We start from the raw sequence: 22203 nt of genomic DNA, 5'->3' as shown, positions 1-22203 counted from the left end.
CTTGGGGAACAAGGTAGACCCCCCAGAGGAGGACTGCCTAGAAGTGTACATGGGTGGTCAGGGAATTAGAGGGGAGTCGATGCAACTTGCAAGGAGCAAGGGAAAGGTGTCTACTCTGTATCTGATTCAAACAAAAATAGCATCCAACTCCAAAAATGCAGGTCCCAGACTGGGTCTCGGGAACGCTAGCCTCTATAAGACCCAGCAGTCCTAATCTCACAGTGCATTCTTCATCAGGGTCAAAGAAATGTTGGTTAAAAGATCACGTGTTTCTCCAGGTAGGAGGATTTAGAGTATGTCATCCTCTTCTCAATGACATGGAGCCAATCCAGTATTTTACTAATCAGACTCACGGGGTGGTCTAAGATTGCCCACCGACATTCTGCAGTGAAATGAATGATCGATGGTTGGCTTTGGTGCTCAAAGAGCATCCCACCAGAGTGGCTCCTTGGAGATACAACAGAAATAGAACCCGGCACGTGAGCAACTTGTTAGTTACAGGAAATTAATTAAAAGTAGGAACATCACAAAGCTGAACTCGTTTGCATGTTAATTTACGCTCAGTTGAGCGGGTGGCTTTACCCTCTGTTAGGAACGTAGATAGTCTGCGCTGCTCCAAAAAAGCTGAGATGCAAGCACACCCGCAAGCTCCAAGTTCAACGTGCACCTGCTTGAGAACCTAGGCACAGACCAGGAAACCTGCTCCCAACAGCGTTCTTAAAGATAAACACCCTGCTCTTATCATTTGAGGTTATCAGTTTTTTTTTAAAGCCAAACTTTTAGAAGAAGCCAATGAGATGATACTGTGAGAGTCTCATGGCAATCTTCAGCTACCAGTCATGCCCATTGAGGTCTCAAGCATAGAGCAAATCCTAGTTAGTTTGGCTGCAGACGGCAGAGGACTCTAGCAGATATCACATGCAGCTCGGGCAGAGGCAGCGCAAGCTTCAGGCTGGAGGCCTTGGGGGAGCGGTGCAGACAGCAGCAGCAAGGAGGAGTCATTTAGATAGTTGTATTTATGAAAACATGCCACTAACCTGTTCTGTCGAGGCTGGAGGAATTGAGTGGGAAATAATAAGCCAAATCTTGGTGAGTCCGGAAAATTAGGTATAAGAATTCACACTGGTTCTCCCGTCTCTCTGCCAATTATTTCTGATCCCTGAAATGACGTCCAAATCCTGAACTCTTAAAACCAAAAATTCGGTTCGTCCTGCGCTAAGCGTCAGGGAGTGTTGAGTTGCAATCAAGTTGCTTTCTATTGATTAAGGAAAAGTAAATCTGAAGATCGGTTTCAGGACTGCGTGGAGAGTCTCTTTTCCTGAAAAACTAGACCTCCCCTCTCCTTTAAAAGGAAAAAAAAAGTGGATTCAGATGGAAATGTCAGGTACTTGGAGCCGAAACCTTGGTTTTCTCTGATCGGAATCACTTTGCACTGAAAACACAAAGGAAACCCTCCCTTTCTCTTTGTACCCAGGAGAAGGCAAGTGTCTAGCATTACAGAATTAGCATCCACCAGCATGGGAGAAAACCCAACAAAGCGGCTCCCTCCGACAGTTAAATGAAGTTGGTTTTCTACTGAAGTTTCCTTTTTCTTTCTCTCTTTCTCTCTCTCCTTCCTTCCTCCATCCCTCCCTCTGTCTCTCCCTCTCCACTGTCTGTCCCTCTTTTCTTTCTTTCTTTCTTTCTTTCTTTCTTTCTTTCTTTCTTTCTTTCTTTCTTTCTTTCTTCTCTCTCTCTCTCTCTCTCTCTCTCTCTCTCTCTCTCTTTCTTTCTTTTCTCTCTTTCTTTTTCTTTCTTCCTTTCCTTCCTTCCTTCCTTCTCCCTCTCTTCCATTCTCTCTTGCTTTCTTCTTTCTTTCTTCTTTTCTTATCTGTTCACATACAGACTCTACTCTGATCCCCCTTTCCTCCCCACCTCCCCCCCACAGGTATATATAAAGTATTTAATGAAACTTTCCCAAATTAAAGGTATTTATTCCTTGTTCTCTCTCTGATTCATTCAGGGATGCTCAAGGGCACTTCCCAGGCTAAGGAGAAAAAGGAAACTACGCCTGTGACCCTTAGGCTGATACCCTTAAGGGTCTTCACAGGTAGTGGGGTACAGGCTTCCCCTGATGAAAGTGCCCAGGAAGGACTTTGGAAGGGGATTCAAACAAAGAAAGACCATTCAGCTTGATGCTTGCACAAGACCAGTGAACATAAACTAAATCCAATCCAAATTAGTTAACTCTGGGCAAATACACATACAAGCAACACTAGATGAACTCACTAGATTGTGTTTCCATTTGTGTATATAAATATAAATATATATGTATATATACATGCATGTACATATGCATGTATGTGTGCAAGTCTATGTAACAATAATAATTAAGAGATCATGAATTTGAAAGGGGGAGTTTGAGGGGAGGAGGGGGTAAGAGTGATATAGATACAATCTTCATATACAAAAATCTCAAAGAAAAATTTAAACATGTGGAGACTGCAAAATAGCTCTTGCTACCAACAAAATTAAAATACTCAAAGTGGAATTCACTAAAAAGAAGAAGTAATTTGGCTGCAGTGGAGAGGTCCTCTTGTGAATCAAATCAATAGGAATTTCACATTTGGCCAACTCTTTCTCCGGCCAGACACTGAAATGTTGCCTGCACCAGAAATAAAATGAACCAAAACAATCCCAGTTTTGCATATGTTGTGCTAAAAGGACAAGAGTGTTAGGAGAACCAGGTTTTTACCATAAGTTTCCCCATCTTTTGCCAAAATCCTGTGATAATTGTGTAAGCATTGCACAATGCGTTTATTCTTTCCCTGGAAATGTGAATTCTCCCCATAGACTCGCTTACAGATGTCTAATGACTCCTTTCTTCCAACAGGCACACATTTATGAAACGGAAGACGTAGTTGTTTGATGCCTGTGTGAAATAGAATTAAATTCAAGTCCAAGACTCACCTAGAGCAACAGAGCCCTTTGCCTGGCCCTGATTCAGCTTTTAGTCCAGTCTCATCAGACCTGACTGTCCAGAGGTAAAACAGGATGAATCTTAAGACCCTGCTGGTGGCATATTCTAATTGCTCCAGTTTCCCTTTCTCCTGTCCTCAAGGATATTTCTACCTCAGCCTTTTGACCCACATTAAATTCTTTATCCTTCTTGAGGCGGAACTGCTGCCGGGAGGGAGGCCATCTGGGCAGAACCATAGTCACAAGATGGCGGCATAAATGAATAAGAACGACTTTGGGACTCTGGAAACCAGTGAGAACCAGGTGCTTGGGAAAGTGGCTGATCTGGCCGAGGCTTGCTGGGCTGGAAGCGGGTCGGTTGAGGCATGCTCTGGTTGCACACTCTGGTGGTCACAGATGGATGAATAACAAAGGCTTCTATTCAAGGCAAGACACGTTGGGTTGAAGGTGCGAGGGGCGTAAAGATTCCTGCCAGGATTTCGACTGGGGATGGATGAAGTTGGGGTGGGTCGGTGCCAGTTACCCAAGATATTCCTGCTTTATGGGCATGACATAAATTGACACTGCTTCATAACTGACAGAAAAGACACCAGGGAAAGAAGTAAGCAGAAATGAATTTCCCTGAAAGAAAAGAGAACAGTTGTTAGGCACTGAATATTTCTGTTTTGTGCTCCAGGTTTCTTATGCTCTTTCTATGAAAGAGATGGCTGATTGGAGTGACTTTGAAATGAAGCAAGATGTCCTGTGGGGAAGGTTTTTGCTCCAGAGACTCCTGTTGAGTGACAAGATTCTGTTAGGTGCTCGCATCAAGAAGCTCTACTAGAGAGCAACAGGGCCTGTGTGGAAAAAAAAATACAAAAATTACATATGCATACACACATGCCTATTGTATGATTCATTATAAATACATATTTATGCATATTCTGTGTGTACATAAAATTAAATATAAATGTCCTTACATACATAGTCATGTGCCACATGGCAATATTTCTGTCCACAGCAAACCACATATACAACAGTGGTCGCAAAAGATGACATCACCAAGTTATACTGTAGTCCTAGTTGGTGTAGGAGCTCTATGACATCTGCACAATGACAAAGTTGTCAGCAATGTATTTCTCAGAAACCATCACCATTGTTAAGCTGGGAGGTACACGTGTCAAGGAGAGATGCCTTCGAGCATTTGAAAGAGCTCCCTCCCTGTCAGTCAAGGTAATAAATACAAAAGAGGGTGCATTCTGGGCTTGGGGCGGGGATTAACTGGTCAAGATTCCTGTCACTCTTAAGAGTTGAGGGATGGTGGAGTCTATCACTGGTCAGGCTGGTGGCTAGAGATTGGCTGTGCACTACTGCAGACTAATCAAAGCGATAGCTGCCTTGCCAACGTTCTCTCTTTTTCAGAGCCAAGAGTGTGGCTTCAGGTATATGAATGACACATTGGGGATGAAGGCCAGCAGTAGCTTCTGTCTTATGGAACAAATGGCAACACACATTCAAAGCTTTATCCCAGGGCTATGGGCGGTCACCGCGGTAGTTTGAGTGTCTCAGTGCAGCAGTGTTCAGAGCTGTGCCTCAGGAGAAGTGTTTGGAGAGGGGATGTGTTAGGGGTGGAGCCTCGCTGATCAACTGATGCTGTCTCGTGAGAGTAAGTTGTAGTTCTGGCAGGACAGGGCCACCATGAGAGTAGGCTGTTGTGAAGTCTTGGCCTTCTCTGTTCTGTTCTCTGTTCCATGTTGGCCTTTCTTCTTTTCACTATGCCTCGAACAATAGATGGCTACCACGCTAAGCAGCACCAGCATTATTCTCTTAGACTTGCAGAATCATGACATCAACAAAACCTCTTTTCTTTATAATTCACATGGTCTCTAGCATTCTGTTATAATGTCAGACAATGGACTAAGACACTTCTTTCATAATATAATGCCGAGTGTTCTGCACCATCTGGGTCTCCCAGTACATCATGCTGATTCACTACATAGTAACAAACCTCAGCATCCTGGGCACGATGAGCTAGGGATGGCAGAAGGTTAGCTGTCCTGGTGCCATCTGTTCTACAAAGTGGAAGATAAATCCTCCAGACTTGAAAATACTGTTTTAATAAAACTTTCAAAACCTGGTGGCCAAGAACACCTCCTCCAAAGTGAAAGGCAACATCCTTATTTTGTAGCTCTAGAAGACTCTCCTTTCTTTGTCTATGCTTTTGGGTTCTGAAGGCCACACATTCCAAACCTAAGAAAATGGCTCCAGCCCTGGAGGTCAGCCCGCATGGAGCTGGGCCGACAGTGTGAATGAATTCTATAGCAGCTCTAGGCTACAACGCAAACAGCTTTGTCGCTCAGGCCCTAGGTCCTGCTGACCATTTGATGTGGTATATGTTAGCAGTGGAGAGAGATGAAATGCATAGTTCCTAGCAAAGCCTGGTGGTTAAGCTACAATGCAGGCCCCCGGTGTTCTGCAATCAGGTCACACCTCTGGCAGCGAAGAGAAACACCTCTTCAAATTAAACTGCTGGCATGTGACTGGGGCCTCTGATGGGACATTTGCCCAAGAGACCAATGGCCATGTGGTTATTTTCTCTTATGATCTGAGCCCTATTGGATCCAAGGTTCAAAGGCAGGTAGACCCCAGCAATCTAATGAAACTCAGAGAAGAGTCATGAACAAACTGCCTAACTCGGTAGTTCAGGCTCTGTCACCTGCCACCCAGAACTCAGATCCCACCAGAGTTTGTGTAGGTGATGTGTACTGTGTGTGTGTGCGCGCATGTGTGTATAGCAGATAAATTGTAGCTATACGACAGCATCACATGCATGTCTTGTGTGATTCTCCTGGGAATTTTCACGAACACTGGCAATTTTAACAATGAGAAGGAGGCATCTTCCTGGTGTGTGGAGCTTTGAGTAATCCATCACATCGTGTACTTTTCACCAAAGGAGAAGAGTTTTGCGGAGACAGTATGTGCAAACTCAGAGGCAGTGCTGAACCACATTGCCAGCTGGACAGCGACTCGAAAAGTTGGAAAACCGGTGACAACAGTGACAAGGAGGTCTGGCGTGGAGACAGACGTGTGACAGGGAGGTCTGGCGTGGAGACACACGAACAGACAGAAGGGAGAGAATGCAAAGTGTGAAGATCTTTGTGTCGTATATCAACACCCACGAGAGCATCTGCTACAGAAGAGGGACTCCATAGACAAAAGCACTCGACCGGCTGATGTGACGCAGGCTTTGTCAGGGTTGGTACAATGGGTACATTTATAAGGTGGCCACAGCCACAGGGATGGAGATAGAGGGGACCAAGGCTATGAACTCCCATTTAGCAAGGCTCTTCTAGTGCCTCTGATCTCCAAATGCTCAATCTGTGGATGACCGAGCACAGCTGAGCCCTCAGCATGCCACTGCTTCTCAGGGACAGTGACTGACCTCAAATGGCAGGAAAATGATTCAATCAAACCACTTTTATCCTGGAAGACTGAACAGAGATAAAGTCTAAACTTAAATATTTCTAGTTTAGATACGAAGTGTCCTCCAAAAGACTCATGCACTCAAGTCTTGGTCCTGAAGCTAGCAGTGTTGAGAAGTAATTCTCTGGGGAAGCAGCTAGATCCCGAGGGCTCTGGCACCGACTAGTGTTCCCGGGTTTATCATGTTTGACAGACTGTTGGGATGTTGCAGAGCTGTGGAGAATGGCCTGGTTGGAGGAAGTACATCACTAGGGGCATGTCACTAAAGAACACATCTGGTCCTGGGCCTTTCTTCCATGCTCTTTGCTTTCTGGCTTTCATGAGACAAACAGCCTCTGCAGCACACTGCTGCCACCCCGATATTCCGCCTTACCCTAGGGCCCAAAGCAATGGCTCTAACTGCTAGGTCCAGGCAATCTATGAACTGAACCGTGAAACTGCTTCTTTCTCTCAGGTACCTGCCACAGTGATGAAAAGTCTGCCTAACACATGTGAGCATGCCTTTCTTGCCCAGAGACTTGAGGCAGCACCATCAATGGGAGGAAGGCTTGCAGGATGCAAGATCCAGAGGTCCTCACTAGGAAAAGCATTTCACAATGAAGGGGCTGTGAGCGTGGGCCCTGGCAGTGGATATGCATGTCACAGCATAAAAACCATGGCTGAGCTGACGCCATCCCAGGGAAGCAGTGAAATGAACGGCAGATGCCGCAGGGATGGCGGTTCTCTCAGCAGAGACATAGCAAGAACCCATGCAAGCACAATCTAGGATGCCCTGGGTCCTCTGTGTTAGATGAGCTGACAAGATGAACAGGGGGCAAAGGGCTCCATTTACAGAATGGGTTTGTGGACAGAGAATAGCATAGAGCTCGGGTAACTCACTCTGGTGCCTCTTGGTATGACTTTGCTTACTTGTGACTGAGCAGCATATGGTTACTGGGGTCTCGGGATATCCACAAATCAAGGTTCGGATGAAGCTATCAGGTAAGCTTCTAAGTCCAGCATAAGACAAGGGCTGAGGTGCTACAGTAGACAGAAGAGGGATTCTTCAGACCCCGGTTATGGCCCTGCAATAAACTGCAGTGACAGGCCAGATGTAGATCACGCCCCTAACCTTCCTCTCCCCAGTTCCCCCTCAGAAACAGGACCTCAGAGCCTAAAGGAGTTCCCCCAGTGGTGGCGAGAGGACTGGAGCCATTCTTGCCTCGGGTAGACTCTGTCTCAAGACACAGTGGCCAGATGTACCTTCGGTGATTTCTAGGAGACTGGAAAGAATATGCTATGCGAACAGCTCCCAACAGTCACCTCTTCAGGGTCCACACTGCGTTCAGAATGGGGGTATGTCCTTGTGCTTCCACCCCAGTGACTGAGGAAATCATTGGTAGAAGGCCAGAGCCAATTCTGTTTATGGCAGGACTCGCCCAGCAAGAATTCTTGTTCCAGAACATTCCTTTGGATGGGACTACCTTTGATGGATCTGCAGCTCAGTCTGAAGGCTTTTCCTGCTCCATCCTGAAGCTTCTCTTTTCTTTCCCAGGTGTTACTCCCCACAGACCTGCCGTTCCCCCACTGTATCTCAAATTTTGCTTCCAAGAAACTGAGCCTGGGGTGTTGGTGCCTTGAACCCCATACAAACTCGGTGTTTCCTGAATACGCTTACTTCTGCCACTTACCTGGTGACTAGTGAGGGCCATCCCCAACGCCCCCAGATCTAGCTGAGGCAACTATTATCTAAGACTATACGTGCATTTTTCCCTAGGAAAGAGTGATAGCATATCCTCAAAGTGGATGGCATGATGGAGGAAAACACAATTGCGTTCCTCTGGGTGAGTGTTCTACTTAATAGACTATTACACACGCGCACACACACACACACACACACTCCGAATGACCTCCAAGAGTCTCACTCTAGGAGTACACCTCTTCTATTTGCCTTCAGATCTTCACTCTAGGTCATGCTCATATAAACAAATGGCTTCTCCTCTTTTTTGTTTGTTTGTTTAAGATAGGGTCTATGTAACCCGGGCTAGCTTGGCATGTGCTATGTAGACCAGGGTGGCCTCAAATTCACAGTGACCACCTGCCTCTGTCTCCTAGGTGCTAGGATTAAAGGTGAGCAACACCACATCCAGGTGATTTCATTTTCTTTATTGCTATATGGAACGGGCATGATGTGTGCACGGAGGTCACGGGACAACTCTCGGAAGCCAGCTCTCTCCTTTCAACTTTGTATCTAGGTTTTGGATGTAGGTCACCAGGCTTGCACAGCAAGCGCCTCTACCTGCTGAGCCATCTTGCAGGCTCAGTTTTCCATCCTTGCAAACAAAGTTTTAAAACCCAATATTTCCAAAATTTATTATTCCCCTAAGTTCTATTTCTTTCTGTTCTAGTCACATTTGTACTATATATTCTGGGCCAATATTCATATGAAAAATATGATGTTGGATCTTTGAAAATCACAGAGTGATGCTTATTAATGTTTATTTATGAACCAGAATACTCCCTAAAGGCTCAATAACAAAAGATGTTCATATTTGAAATTTTAGCGATTTTTTGAAACCAAATTAAGTGTGTATAAGCAAAGAATTCATTATTAATTTGTGATATCGAAAAGGAGCCAGGGCCTCACACACACTAGGCAAGTCCTGTACCATGGGGCTACCTTCCTAGCTACAGTTAAGCAGCTAAACAGGAAGTAACAAGTAGATTCATGCAACTAAAACCTCAGAAGTGGCTTTGTTCTAATATCCATGCAGGCACATTGAGATTGGAGGGCACAGGCTCACTATATTCTCCATCCCCACAAAGAACAGCACGGATTCTCTACAAGACACTTAAACGGCAGGCAAGAGTCAGCTCTGACTAAAGCTTATTACAGACAATAAACACAGGATTTCAGGGTGAGCGACCCGACTTCCAGGGGCACTCAGGTGAAAAAGTGCTCACACATTGTTTGACACGAGTAACACGCCTTTTGTGGCAGAGATAAATCCTCCCAGGCCAGGCTGCAGAGAACAATGGTTCTTAGGCCAGGTGATGTGGGCTTACTGTGATGATTACATGCCAATTGATGTGGCGGAGAAACACTCACTTTAGTAAGGCCCAACTTGGGCACGTCCCTGGGAGCGTTTCCAGACACTGGGTCTGAAGGGCTCTGATGTCATCGTCTAACCCACTGATAGACTCAGAATCTGATAGACAGTTGAGAGTCTGTGGAGACCGTGGTGGGTAGGGCCTGGCTGAAGAAGAGTGATGTGGGCGGGTCTATCCAGCCCCTGCCCCTTCCTGCTTCTTCTCTGCCATGTTCACCCTGCACTGTGAGGTTCTATCTCACCAAGAGCTCAGGACCAATAGAGCTGATTGGACTGAAGTCTGTGAAAAAAAATCTAAACTAGAATGAACCCTTCTTCCCTTGGGCCTGATACCATGTGGCATCGGTCATGTGTTGAATCCAAGTGCCTGGGCTGCAAAGCCTGGCTGGGAAGGTGAACTCTGCCAAAAACCCAAGCTCAACCACAGTAAAGCTTTAGACTCTGTAGGGCTGTGCCAAATAATAAACCATTGCAACTTTGTGTTCTTTTGCTTTTGTTTTGTTGAGACAGGATCTCACTGTGTAGTCCTGGTTGGCTTAGAACTCAGTATGTAGACCAGGCTGGCCTTGAACTCACAGAGACTGACTTGCCTCTGGCTCTCAAGTGCTGGGATTAAAGGCACAAACCACCTTGCCTGAGCCTTTATATGTTAATTTTATATTATCCCACCGGAGAATAATTTGATAATATCTATCAACATTGCAAACTCTCTCGCCTTCTGATCCAGAGGCCCCAGACATGGGAATGTAGACTCTAGACACTTTCAAACACACAAAAGAACCGGCGCTGCTTTCTGGCAACAAACTGAAAGCAGGAGAGAGAGAGAGGGGGGGGGGAGAGGGGAGAGGGGAGAGGGGGAGAGGGGAGAGGGGAGAAGGGGAGAGGGGAAGAGGGGAAGAGAGGAGAGAGGAGAGAGGAGGGGAGGAGGGGAGGAGAGGAGAGAGGAGAGAGGAGAGAGGAGAGAGGAGAGAGAGAGAGAGAGAGAGAGAGAGAGAGAGAGAGAGAGAGAGGGAGGGAGGGAGAGAGAAGAGAAACTCAAATGTACCCAATAGGGTACCCATCAGATACATCAGTTCGTACAATGATTACTTCCAGTGTATAAAGAGGCGAAGATGATTTCCTACATCCTATCCCAGAGACATCTCCATGGACAAAGAAAGCAAGGCTGCTGACAGCACACAATGTGCACCCTTGGCTGTGTAAGAGCAAAGCAGCTAGAATGTATATTTGGATATGCTATTATTTGTGTAAACTCTGGGAGACACAAGAAATGAACAAAAGACACAGTAGAGATATTACAATGGGGGCCTTTCAATGTCTCCCTTACATTGCTGGAGTCCTGAACCTTGTGGAAGTCACCTGTTGGAAATTAAATTTAAACCTTTTTTTTTCTATTTTTTATTTTTTGGTTTTTCAAGACAGGGTTTCTCTGTCCTGGAACTAGCTCTTGTAGACCAGGCTGGCCTTGAACTCATAAAGATCTGCCTGCCTCTGCCTCCCAAGTGCTGGGATTAAAGGCATGTTTAAACATCTTAATGTTGTCTCTTTGTAATGTAAAATATGAAACATAGAAAAAAAGCATTTTAATACAACCGAGACAATTCACATCACCCCTGCTGTATTTCCTGAGTAAAGGAGACAGCTGCCCTCAAATGTGCCCATGGCATTTTTCCTTTTTAATTCCTTCATGTATGACCCTCCTATGACTGTTCTTTCTTAACACACTGATTGTGTTACCTGAAGTGACCGAGGAAGAGGTGGCTGTGAAGGACTCCACACATTCAAACTGCACTGGAATTGGCCTGGCAGACTCAGCTCCTGCAGGCCAGAATAGATAACCCATCTCTATTTTGTAGGCAATATTTATATGCTTCACACAGCTCCTTCTTGAATGCAAGGGAGGAACAATAGCAGTGGCAGCCACAAAAGGGCTCCACCAGGCTATAAACATATTTTCCCTTCCTTGATAAATGCTGATTGACATTAATCTCAATTGCAACGAGTGCCCCTCTCACCTTTGGCTCCATACTGAAACCAAGAATGACCGAAGTGAAAAACCGAATTAGCAGTTTCCTGACATCATATTACAGGTTCATTTTATCGACAGCACCAATCACAAGCACCCAATATGGCCTCTCAGAGAAGTAGGAATCTCAGTAGCTAGCCACCAACCACAAAGTGACAATTCTGTTATTGACACCGGGGCTTACGAAGCTGGACTGAGCACTGTCAGCCACACCAGTGACTCTGTTCTGAGCGACACGAGGATTAACAATGGAGGTGCGGGTTGGAAGGAGGGCTGCGGCCCTAGGCACGACACACAGCTGTCAATTCACTGGAGCCAAGTGCCATTTGCCCATGGTGCTGCTTTGGACAAGTTAAACAACCGATCTGTGCATCCATTTCACTCTCTAGGGAAAAACCGGCACAATAGTGCCTGCCTCAGTAAGTCAACAGGAAGACCAATGGGAGTTTCTGTTCCAGAGGGGCTGGAAAGCGACAAGTGACCTTAGGGGGACCTGGAGGAAGCAGCAGTAGTTTCAGCTCAGTTGGATGCCAGAATGCGAATCTACCTTCTAAGTATTTGGAACACCCAAAAATAAAGGATGACTGTGGTAGTGTGAATGTAATTGGCTGCCATTATCTCATAGGGAGAGGCACTACTAGGAGGTGTGGCTTTACTGAAATGGGTGTGGTTTTGTTGGAGGAAGTGTGTCACTGTGGGGGTGGGCTTTGAGGTTTTTCCTATGCCCAGGATACCAACCAGTTTCTCAGTCGACTTTCTGTTGCCTTATCAAGATGTAAGGACTCTCAGCTCCAGCAGCACGTCTGCCTACCTGCCACCATGCTCCCCGTCATGATGAGAACAGACTGCACCTCTGAAACCGTAAGCAGCCCTCCCAAGGAAATGTTCTCCTTTATGAGTTGTCATGGTCATGGTGTCTCTCCACAGAATTAAACCCCCTAAGACAGTAACTAGACAGACTTTAACCCAAGTTGAAGGCATCCACTCTTTGAACAGGAAACAGACCTCACCTCAATTAAACAGAGGACACCCACATCCTTCTGAAGCACTGAGAGGACTTCATGGGCACTACCTTTTAAGTACGGGAGCACACTCTCTGGTCCTTAATTCTCCAACGAATGTTAATTCCTACCAGTTTACCAAGAAATCATAGATGAACAGATAAGGGTAAAATGCCCCAAACCTGGAGGCAATGTTTTTAAGAAAAATGGCAAATTTGTACTTCACCAAAATGAAAATCTCACTCTTACTCAATAAAGAGGGTGCTGAATAGTTAGAAAGCTTTGTCCCCAAAAGATAAAAACAAAAACAAGGAGGTTGGAGAAATGGCTCAGAGGTTAAGAGCATTGCCTGCTCTTCCAAAGGTCCTGAGTTCAATTCCCGGCAACCACATGGTGGCTCACAACCATCTGCAATGGGGTCTGGTGTCCTCTTCTGGCCTGCAGACATACACACAGACAGAATATTGTATACATAATAAATAAATAAATAAACAAAACAAAACAAAAGCAAAACAGTGTAGAAAATGTGTTGGAAACCTAAAATTTGTTAACAAGAAACTAAAAACTGTTTTTTCTTAAAAATTTTAATTGAGATTTTTTTTCAGCCTCAGCAAAATTGCTATTGCACTTGGCAGGATGGCCAGGCTCCTACTAGCTTAAGCCACTCCTCCCAAGAAGGCATTCCAGAACCGATGTCCACCTGTATAAAAATGATCACACGTCTTTGTCCCGACCCTCCAAAAGAAACATCCAGAACACAAGAAGCAAATGGACTTGGATTTTTAATTTTTTAAAGATTATCTTTCTATATATATTAATAAAAAGTGCAAAGAATAGACCTTCATGTTTAAATTATATTCTAAAATAAAATATATATATATTTATATTTCCATTAACTGCAGGAGACAACTGTAAAGGGCCTGAGAGTCCAGTCCCTCTCTGTCACTACAATAAACATACATTTTAAGGAAGCACCTATGAAAAACAGTAGAGTTCACAATAACATTTGGGGACACAGAGCTTCTGGGCATTCTTGAAAGCAGTTTGTTTGCATTTCAGTCTTACATGGCATAAAGGGAAAAGTCAAATTCATCAACAGAAATGACAATGCGTAAGAACTATCGAGCATTCTGGAGTCATGGCCGACCTGCCCTTGGGCCTAAGCTGCCGTGCAGAGAGCCACACTGTGTTAGGAAAAGCTATTAGTGGCATGGCTCCCACAGTGATCACCTCTGCTACTTTCTTATGCATCTATGGCTACGGCTGCAGAATCTAGGAGATCTCAACCATCAAACCCAATCCATTTGGACCACAGCTTTAGCAGCTCCACCCACAGTGAAGACTCCCGATTTGGGTTTGGCTTTCTTTTTTGCGTTATTCCTTTCCTTTTCCACAACTGAAAAGAATTTCTACTTTAGGAAGGCATGCTCTCTCTGCTATGCCTGAAGGCACATCTCTGTAATACCGGTGAGGACAGCGTTTGCCTCCTAACTGTCAACATGTGCTCCCACTCAATCTGATGAAGTCAACATTAAAACAGACAACTACAGACCAGCATGGTGCGTGACGTGCAGACTCAAAGGTCCACAGTCTTGTCTTTCCTCCTTCTGCATCTGTTATAAAAGTAATTTTATAACAGCTTATAATAACATTCTAAATAATTATAAATGTCTACACAGCACCGATTTTACTTCAAAAGCAGCCTCTTTACTCAGCCACCCAACTAAGTCTGTAAATATGCATGCTCAAGCAGCTTTTCTCATTTACTCCTGTAATTCTAAAAGCCCAAGGACTGTATCTGAGATTTTCTTCGCTGGAAATGATCTGGCAATTATTCAAACCACCAATTACAATGCCCTAGAATACCTACATCAGTTATTGGATGAGAAGTTCCCTTTACATGCAACTGTAATAAAGGATTAGGCCTGCAGAAGATAAACACTGTTCTGTAATAACAGAAGAAACAGGTCTCAAAGAGTAAAAAAGCGTTTCGTAAAACTTTGTCATATATAAAATATCTTATTGTGACCATTCCACTTATGACCAAAGTGTAAGTGCTCACTCTGCCTTCTGCCGTGGGATGGAAGTGGCTCCAAAGTTCAAAAATAAGAGTGCATTTGTTTCCCAGGCTGACGAAAGCAAAGTCTGCATTTCAGTTCCTCCCGCAAACCCCTCCGCACTCACGCGTACACACAAAGCACCCAGTCTTCATCTTCGTGACACTGTCGCCACACTTTTCTTATTTCCAAAAAAAAAATCTGTCAAGAAAATGCAATTGCAAAATAACTGCCCTTGTCTGTACTGGCCGGATCCCTGCTGCTCATCTTTAGGATTCTGAGACAGTCTGCAGCAGGGAAGCTGGCCGCACTCATCTTTCTAATCCCTTTGGTTTTCACCTTTAGCGCTGCGGTGAAGCCGGCCTGCTTCCGTAGGCCTGATCAATAGCTTTAGACGTACCAAACCTGAAGTGCATCAAGAGAACAAACACCCGCCCCATGGCGGAGGAAACTTGAAAACACAACTCCCCACCCGTGAAGAAGTCATCAGAGTCCCCTAAGGAGTTTACAAGAAACTAAGTTTGTAGGAGAGGTGGAACCCTATAACAAAGGTGAAAAGACAATGGGGGGAAATAAAGACCAAAATCAAACAACAAACAAACACAAAACCAACTAGGCAACAGGTGCATTCTTTGAGATCCTCTGCTGCCTCCCACCAGTAGCCAGTGGACTAGAAAAAAAAATCTCCATACTGAAGAAAGGACTTAAATCTAACTAACAAAGAACAGAAGGCCAGAGAAATAGGTTCCAGAGTATGCAAGGAACTGGTGTTAAATACTTCTGCAAAAGAAACCCGGGCTGTGTGACACTCAAACTTCACTCATCGATTAGGCAAAAACCATCCACAGGGGACATAAAATAAAATACAAAACAACTGTTAATTATGACATCACAAAGTCCCAAGAAAAAGGTGGGAACCACAGTTCCCTTTGATTAAAGTCTCTCACTTTTAATGACACTGCAAGGACAAGGGCTTCGGATGCGCAACAAGGGCAGGAGAGCCAGCAGGCTCAGTCTCTCCAATCCCTCCACCTCCTCCTTCACACAGGCCTGGCCGCCCTCGGCTGACTCTCTGCTACAGAGTATATACCCAGAACTGTCCAGGCTCGTACTTTATTTCCAGTAGCTTATGAGGGAAAGCTGCCAGGAAATAATAACCACTGAGCAGAAAGAAAAGACGTAATGGGAGTGATGGCTGGCCAATGCACAACGGGCGTTCAGCGGGGCGGCAGCAGAGAGGTTAGAGCCCTCTGCCCATGCTTCCAGGACAACAGCATGTTTCCTTGGGTTAACTCTCACCTACTTCTCTTTAAAAGCCTAACGGAGTTCCTGAGATCAGATTCAGGCTGAAAAATGCTTAAAATACTCAAAAGTATTTAAAATGGGAAATGGGGGGAGGGAGACAAAATTTGAGGGGAAAAACCCACTAAGTAAATTACAAACAGAATAAAACAGGTAAGTATGTGCAAGTCAGAGTGAAAAAATGGAGCCCAGAAAGGAAAAGAGGAGGAGGAAAAGAATGACTGGAGACAGGGACGGAAGGTGCTGGCCCTTCAGGGAAGATCCCATCTCTGGATTTGAACACTGTGCACCACCCCTCTTGGGCACCACTGTCTTCCAGCCTAGCAGGAAAGAGCTCAGAGGCTGACAAACCCCAGCAACACAGTAAGAAGTCGGTGATTTCTCTGTCATCTTTCAAGAAAGAGAGGGAGAGAAAGACACAGAGAGAGAGAGAGAGAGAGAGAGAGAGAGAGAGAGAGAGAGAGAGAGAGAGAGAGAGAGAGAGAAAGAGAGAGAGAGAGACAAACAGAGAGAAAGAGAGAGAGAGAATAAAGACTGGAGATGCAGCAAGGTCTGCTGACTGAGCTGTGGTAGAAAATACCAAAAACAATCCCAGTCTAGGGGAAGAAAATATACAAAACCCCTTCAAAAGCCAAACAAAAACCAAAACGAAACGGAAATGTCCTTCTTCCTAAAGAAAAACACACTGGAAACAAACACCCTGCAGGAAGTCCTTATGTGAGTTTTTACAAGGCTGGTAGAGGTTATTTTGTTTTCGATTCCACAAAAATTTTATCTCCATCCCTAATGCCGAAAGAGTGCAGAGCTCGGGAGCTGTACTTCATCTCTTCGGGGCCAAAGGGTGCCTCGTGGTCAAAGTAGTACAGAAGCATGCTGCTCGTGGGCAACTGGACTAGAGTCTTGAGTTGTTTCTTCAGTTCGGCTACTGTTTGGTCCAGACGGATGCTCATTTCTTCCACTTGGTCATTAAAATGGACTTCTACCTTTGCGCTGCTCTGGGGCCTTAGGTCCACTTCCGCTAAAGGCTCCAATCTCCCGTATTTTGTAATGAGTTCATGATACCTACGGTATAAAAAGAACAGTGTCACCTTCAACAACTCACTCACAACACACAAGCAAACTACACCTCTGCTCGCACCATCTTTTCTCATCTTCTCCTGTGACTGTCCCATTCTTCCTACATGCAGAGCTAGCTACTGAATGACCGCTGTGGCTTCTGCGCTGTGCTGAGGCCAAAGGAAAACCACAAGATTGTGGAGAGAAGCATTTCTCTTGAAGATGGGCCCCATGCCTCTGCTATGTACAAACAGGCTTAGAGGGGCTGAGGATGTCTCTCAGTTAGCAGAGTGATTGCACACCTGTCACCTAGCACGCAGGAGGTAGGGGTAGAAGGATTAGAAGTTCAAGGTCATCCTCAGCTATGTAGCAAGGTCAAGGTCAGCCTTGGCTCTATGATACCCTCTCTCAAGCAATTGGGGATGAAAAAAAGTTAGAGAAAGAAAACAACCTAGAGAAGCAGGGGCTGCAAAGGCAACAGGGAAGAGTCCAATCCCTCCCCAGATTGTGCTTTTCTTGGGTGTTAGCACTGAGAAGTGAAAATGCCTAACTAAGCACATGTTTCTTGGTAATACAGGGGGATGGTAGGGGAGCAGTTTCTCCAAGTACCAAGAAACCATAATCTATAGAACAACAATACCATGTATTTCAGCTATTATCCAACTCCTTTAACGAAGTTTTGTTGGAATGTTCCAGCCTGGCTCCAGCTAAATATAAGAGTTATAAAAAGATCAAGGACTCATTCTTGGAAAAAGAGACCATAAATAAAGATGTTCTGTCATCGGGGCAGAGATAAAAAAGCAAAGCACATTAAGAGAAAGGTGAGTTCCAGCGGTGAGAACAGGGTCCCCAATAGTAAGTTCCTACACAGAAATTCTTGTAGCTACTGCCAGCCTTGAGGGAATGAAGTCTGAGCTGATGGAGGAAGTTGGACAGTCTCCTACATACCAGAGAGGGGGAAAGCCACCATGAGTTTGGCTGTAACTAAGACTTGCTGAGGTTAATCAAGGATCAGAACCTGACAGTCACGTAGCATGATGCTCCAGCTCTCCCACTCTACTTCTGGCTTCTCCTCAGCACAATCAGTGTCATAATAAGGTTAGTAGAACACTAACGACACAGTAAGACATTGTGCTGCGAGATGGAGGGAGAGGCAGGGTGGAGCAGAAATAGCACAGGCCCTGACTTTCAAGTCTGCATTGTGATTAACACGATGACTTTGCAGCTCTCGAGCCCTCTGGATCTGCTTCCTCATTAGCAAGTGTAGGATGCTGCGTCCTGCCCTTCCTACCTGAAGGACAGCCATAAATAAAACCAGTGAGTAAGGCCCTGTACATTCTAAGTTCATATACAAAAAAAATGGCATTATATCTTTGGAGCTTACAATAGTAACACACACACACACCCCCCTTAGAACCTACAACTGAAGTGTCCTTGGGAGGGACTTAGAGACGGTGCTGGTGTGACATGAAGAACTGTCTCGAGTGCTTGAGCCCAGATTAAAACAAACAAAGAAAACAAAACCCAAAACCACACACCATCAGCAGCAACACAAGAATGGGGCATAACCCCATGGCCAAAACCTTTCCAATGGAGCCCAGAGCTTGGTAGTGTGGGAGATAGAAGATCAAGTCAGATCTTCAGACTGTGGAAACTACTGCAGAGAAAGAAGGTAAAGAGAGAAAGTCTTCCTCAGTGAAAACACAGAGCCAGGGATGAAGGAGTCAGCCATGGTACAGAGAAACTAAGATGGAGAAAGGCCCAGGGATCAGAAGCCTGGCTGTCTGTCCACTGTCAGGATGTTAGCAAAGGCCAAGCCATCACAACACAGGAGGGGACACACACACACACACACACACTATGACCACAACCACCAGGACTTGAGATTGCAGAAGGCTCCACATTGAAACTTTCCCCATGCCTTCCTGTCGCATGCCTTCACACAAGCAGAGACATTGTGATATGCATCAAAAGCTGAAAAATGGCAGCTGAGGCCATATGGTCAAACGAGCTGACCCAACTTAAAGACATGTTTCCCCTCCAGACTACAGAAAAGTAGAAACAAGAGCAACACCCTCAAACTCTGCCTACAAGGGACAGAAGAGGCAACAACAAAGGGGTCAAGGAAAGCTAACACACGACAGGTTTCAGCAACCTAAGAAGTGTCCACTTCCAAACAAAAACTACATCAGCCACAGAAACAGAAGCACGTATCCCAAGAAAAGGAGGAGAGGGAAGAAACAAGAGGTGAAAAGGCAGAGGCAGAATGCAATCTGAAGCAAGCACACCCAGAGGAGAGAGGAAAGGATGCACAGGCACTGCGGTCTAGGACGCAGGAAGAGGGGAAGGACAAAATCCAAGAGTTCAAGGAGATGGTGAACAGATGCGGAGTGCGGGGTGGGAGGGAGAGAAGCGGTGGGTGCCACCACTGCCAACCAGACAAGCCACTGTCCCTAGCCCAATTCTGTGCAGCAATGATTTTAGCTAGGAGAAAGGACAGAGGGAATAGAGTTGCCATGAATTCTTCTAGTGAAAAAAGGCAATAGCAGGATTAGAGAATTAATAATAAAACCTGAGCCTGCTTAAATATGAAACTAAAACTTAACAATGGTAACTTTTGTATTTCTAGACTCACTTGACACTGAAGACAAATGAAACGATTTCAAGCATAAACATTACTATAAGCTAAGCTATACCCACAAAGAGCAACCAGCCTCACTGCTGCGAATGAGGAAGTGGATTTAGAAATCACATGATCCCTATGCTGGGACACTGTACTGTCCTACACATTTCTCAAGATCAACCACGTACAGAAATAACCGACTACTACCCCCAATTAGTTTTCTTACAATCTTTCATATCTTAGAAAACAGCACTGAAAACTATCCAATTACTCTAGCCAAACACTAAAAGCCAGTCTAGCTTCTTCCTGTTGTGTCTCTTTCCTCCAGTGCTTTCATCCAATCAATTAACATGTTTTAATTCTTCTTTCTCCTAAATGTTGTATTAATCTATTGCTTCCTTGTCCGTGTGTCTTATCAATTCAAGTCACTCTTATTAATTGTCTTAACATACATTTTCTTTCAATATATGTCTATATTTGTTAAATCTCTTCCTGGTTGGCCTTCTTAGACTGCAGAGTTTAAAAAAATAAAAACTACATTTCCCACATTCCCTCGCAGATGAGATTTAACTTCCACCACTATCAGTCAGCCTTGAACGAACCTAGCACACACAGCATGGGCACAGTCTGGCTAGCAGCTTCTTCAGTACCAAACTGAAGTTCAAGCAAGGTTCCTTCCAGGAGTCAACAGCCTGGCAGCATCCTGTTGATCTGGAGGTCAAACTAAGGTGACTAGATAAGCACCAAGGACAGAGCTTGAGATAGGCACCCCCTCCACCAGGTCACTACAGAGGAACAGTGCCCTTGGAGGCACTTTTGTGGCATTATTCTAGAGGCGAGCCTACGGAGACTGCTGAGGTCTACTCTTCCAGGTCTTCTAAGGAATCTGTATGGACATTAGTCATGGCATAAACCCCTTCTTAAGGAGCTATGACCTCCCACGAAACTACAACTAATCCTAACAAATGCTTCAATGAAAAGGGGCTACAAACGGTACAGATTCCAGTGGTACACTATTCTAGAGAAGCTAAAACAACAGGTCCAGCAAACAAGCTGTAGCTGACAGAGGGTAGGAGTCAGGGGAAAAGGTTGAGGAGGGAATATGTTTTAGATGATGGAAATTTTAGATTCTGGTTGTGCTGGAGGTTATATAATGGGACTGTCAAAATTCAGAACTATAAACTAAAAAGGGTGAAAATGTACTCCATGTCAGTTATATTGCAATAAATCAGATTTTAAAAAAGAAAATGTAGGGCTACAAAAATGCCTCAGTGGCTAAGAGTGCTTGGCAGGCAAGCATGACAGTCTCAACAGAGAGCAGAACCCATGTAAAATACTGCCTAACCTCAGTACTGTGGCGGCGGGGCCCAGAAATTGTTGGGGCTAGCTGGTCACCAACTCCAGGCAAAGCTGGAGTCTATTTCAAGAGGAACAGGGTAGAAAGTGACAGTGGAGGACACCCAGTGTCTTCGGGCCTGTACATGTGCACACATCACACATACATACACTCATATATACACACATCCCAAATTTCTTAAAATCTAAAATGGATCCAGATATAAGGTAACCATTTAATAGGATCCACCAAGACGAAGGGGAAAAGCAGAAGCGAACATCATGACTAGAATGTGAAAGAGACGATGATCACTGCCTGCTTTCCACACGGCAAGGCACTCACTAGGGTTCATACTAACAGCGTTAGCGTACAGCAGCACTGAATCAACTGCCTTGTGACCATCTCCATACAGAAATTCAGCACAACTGCAGTGGCTTTTGTTAGGAAACCGCTGCCAGCGGTTGCCTGGGAACTACGTGCTTCATGACTGCTAAGCACGTGAATAGAAAGATGCGCTTTTTGCTGCCATGTGGAAGTATTGTCCTCACAATGAAAACAGAGCAATGTAGAAACTGAGACACATAGCCCACAGATCATAAGAATACTGCTTTGAGTATGGAATCTTAAAGCTAAATGAAATACTTACTAGAAAAATAAGAAATTACCAGCCCAACTCTTTTTACAAAGCTGGTACAACACTTAAAAACCCAGAAGAGCAGAAGATTATTATAGGCCAATTTTACATTTTAAAATAAATGGGAACATTCCGGATAGCATAAAATTAAATCCTACCTGCTTATAAAGAATATTTCTTAGTCTATAACTAGCTGAACACTGGAATGCAAAAATGGTTCAGCAAAGGAAACACATTGTTAAATCCAGACTAAAGGAAGAAAACAACAATCAAATGCAAAAAGACCATTCTATAAAACCTGGTGCTATTCAATGACCAAAGAAACACCCTAGAAAGTCAAGAATAAAACTATCTCAACTCAGTAAAAGTCCAGTTTCATGTCAGAAGGCTTCACACTGAAGGCTGGATACATTCTCCTCAAACAGGAAGGGGATCACTGGATGGCTTCCTACACTTCTTTTCCGTCTGGGTGGTTTTAAGGATTGAAGTCAGAGCCTCCATCATGCATGTGGCACAAGTGTTCTACCATTTGAGCCACATCCCAGCCTGTCTGTCATTTTAATATCACACCAGAAAAAGAAATGAGCAGCACAGAAATTATTTGAGGAGATAACTGTGTGCAGGGAACTCCCCAAGGAAGTAAATATCAACTACTCCGT

The 22203-nt window shown here is 44.7% G+C and overlaps 1 protein-coding gene across 1 annotated transcript in view; it reads right to left on the bottom strand.

Annotated features, from left to right (window-relative positions):
* Positions 1-13300: 13300 nt before the first annotated feature.
* Tbcel (tubulin folding cofactor E like) overlaps positions 13301-22203 on the bottom strand; it is a 61030-nt gene continuing 52127 nt past the window's right edge. Inside the window, exon 8 of the mRNA XM_075966273.1 lies at positions 13301-16957. Coding sequence (XP_075822388.1) covers positions 16639-16957 — 319 coding nt within the window. The 3' untranslated portion in view covers positions 13301-16638. The remainder of the gene's footprint in view (positions 16958-22203) is intronic.

This window comes from Microtus pennsylvanicus, chromosome 3 (genome assembly GCF_037038515.1).
Source record: "Microtus pennsylvanicus isolate mMicPen1 chromosome 3, mMicPen1.hap1, whole genome shotgun sequence".
In the NCBI taxonomy this organism is placed as follows: domain Eukaryota; kingdom Metazoa; phylum Chordata; class Mammalia; order Rodentia; family Cricetidae; genus Microtus; species Microtus pennsylvanicus.
This window is presented reverse-complemented; position numbering and strand designations above follow the sequence as displayed.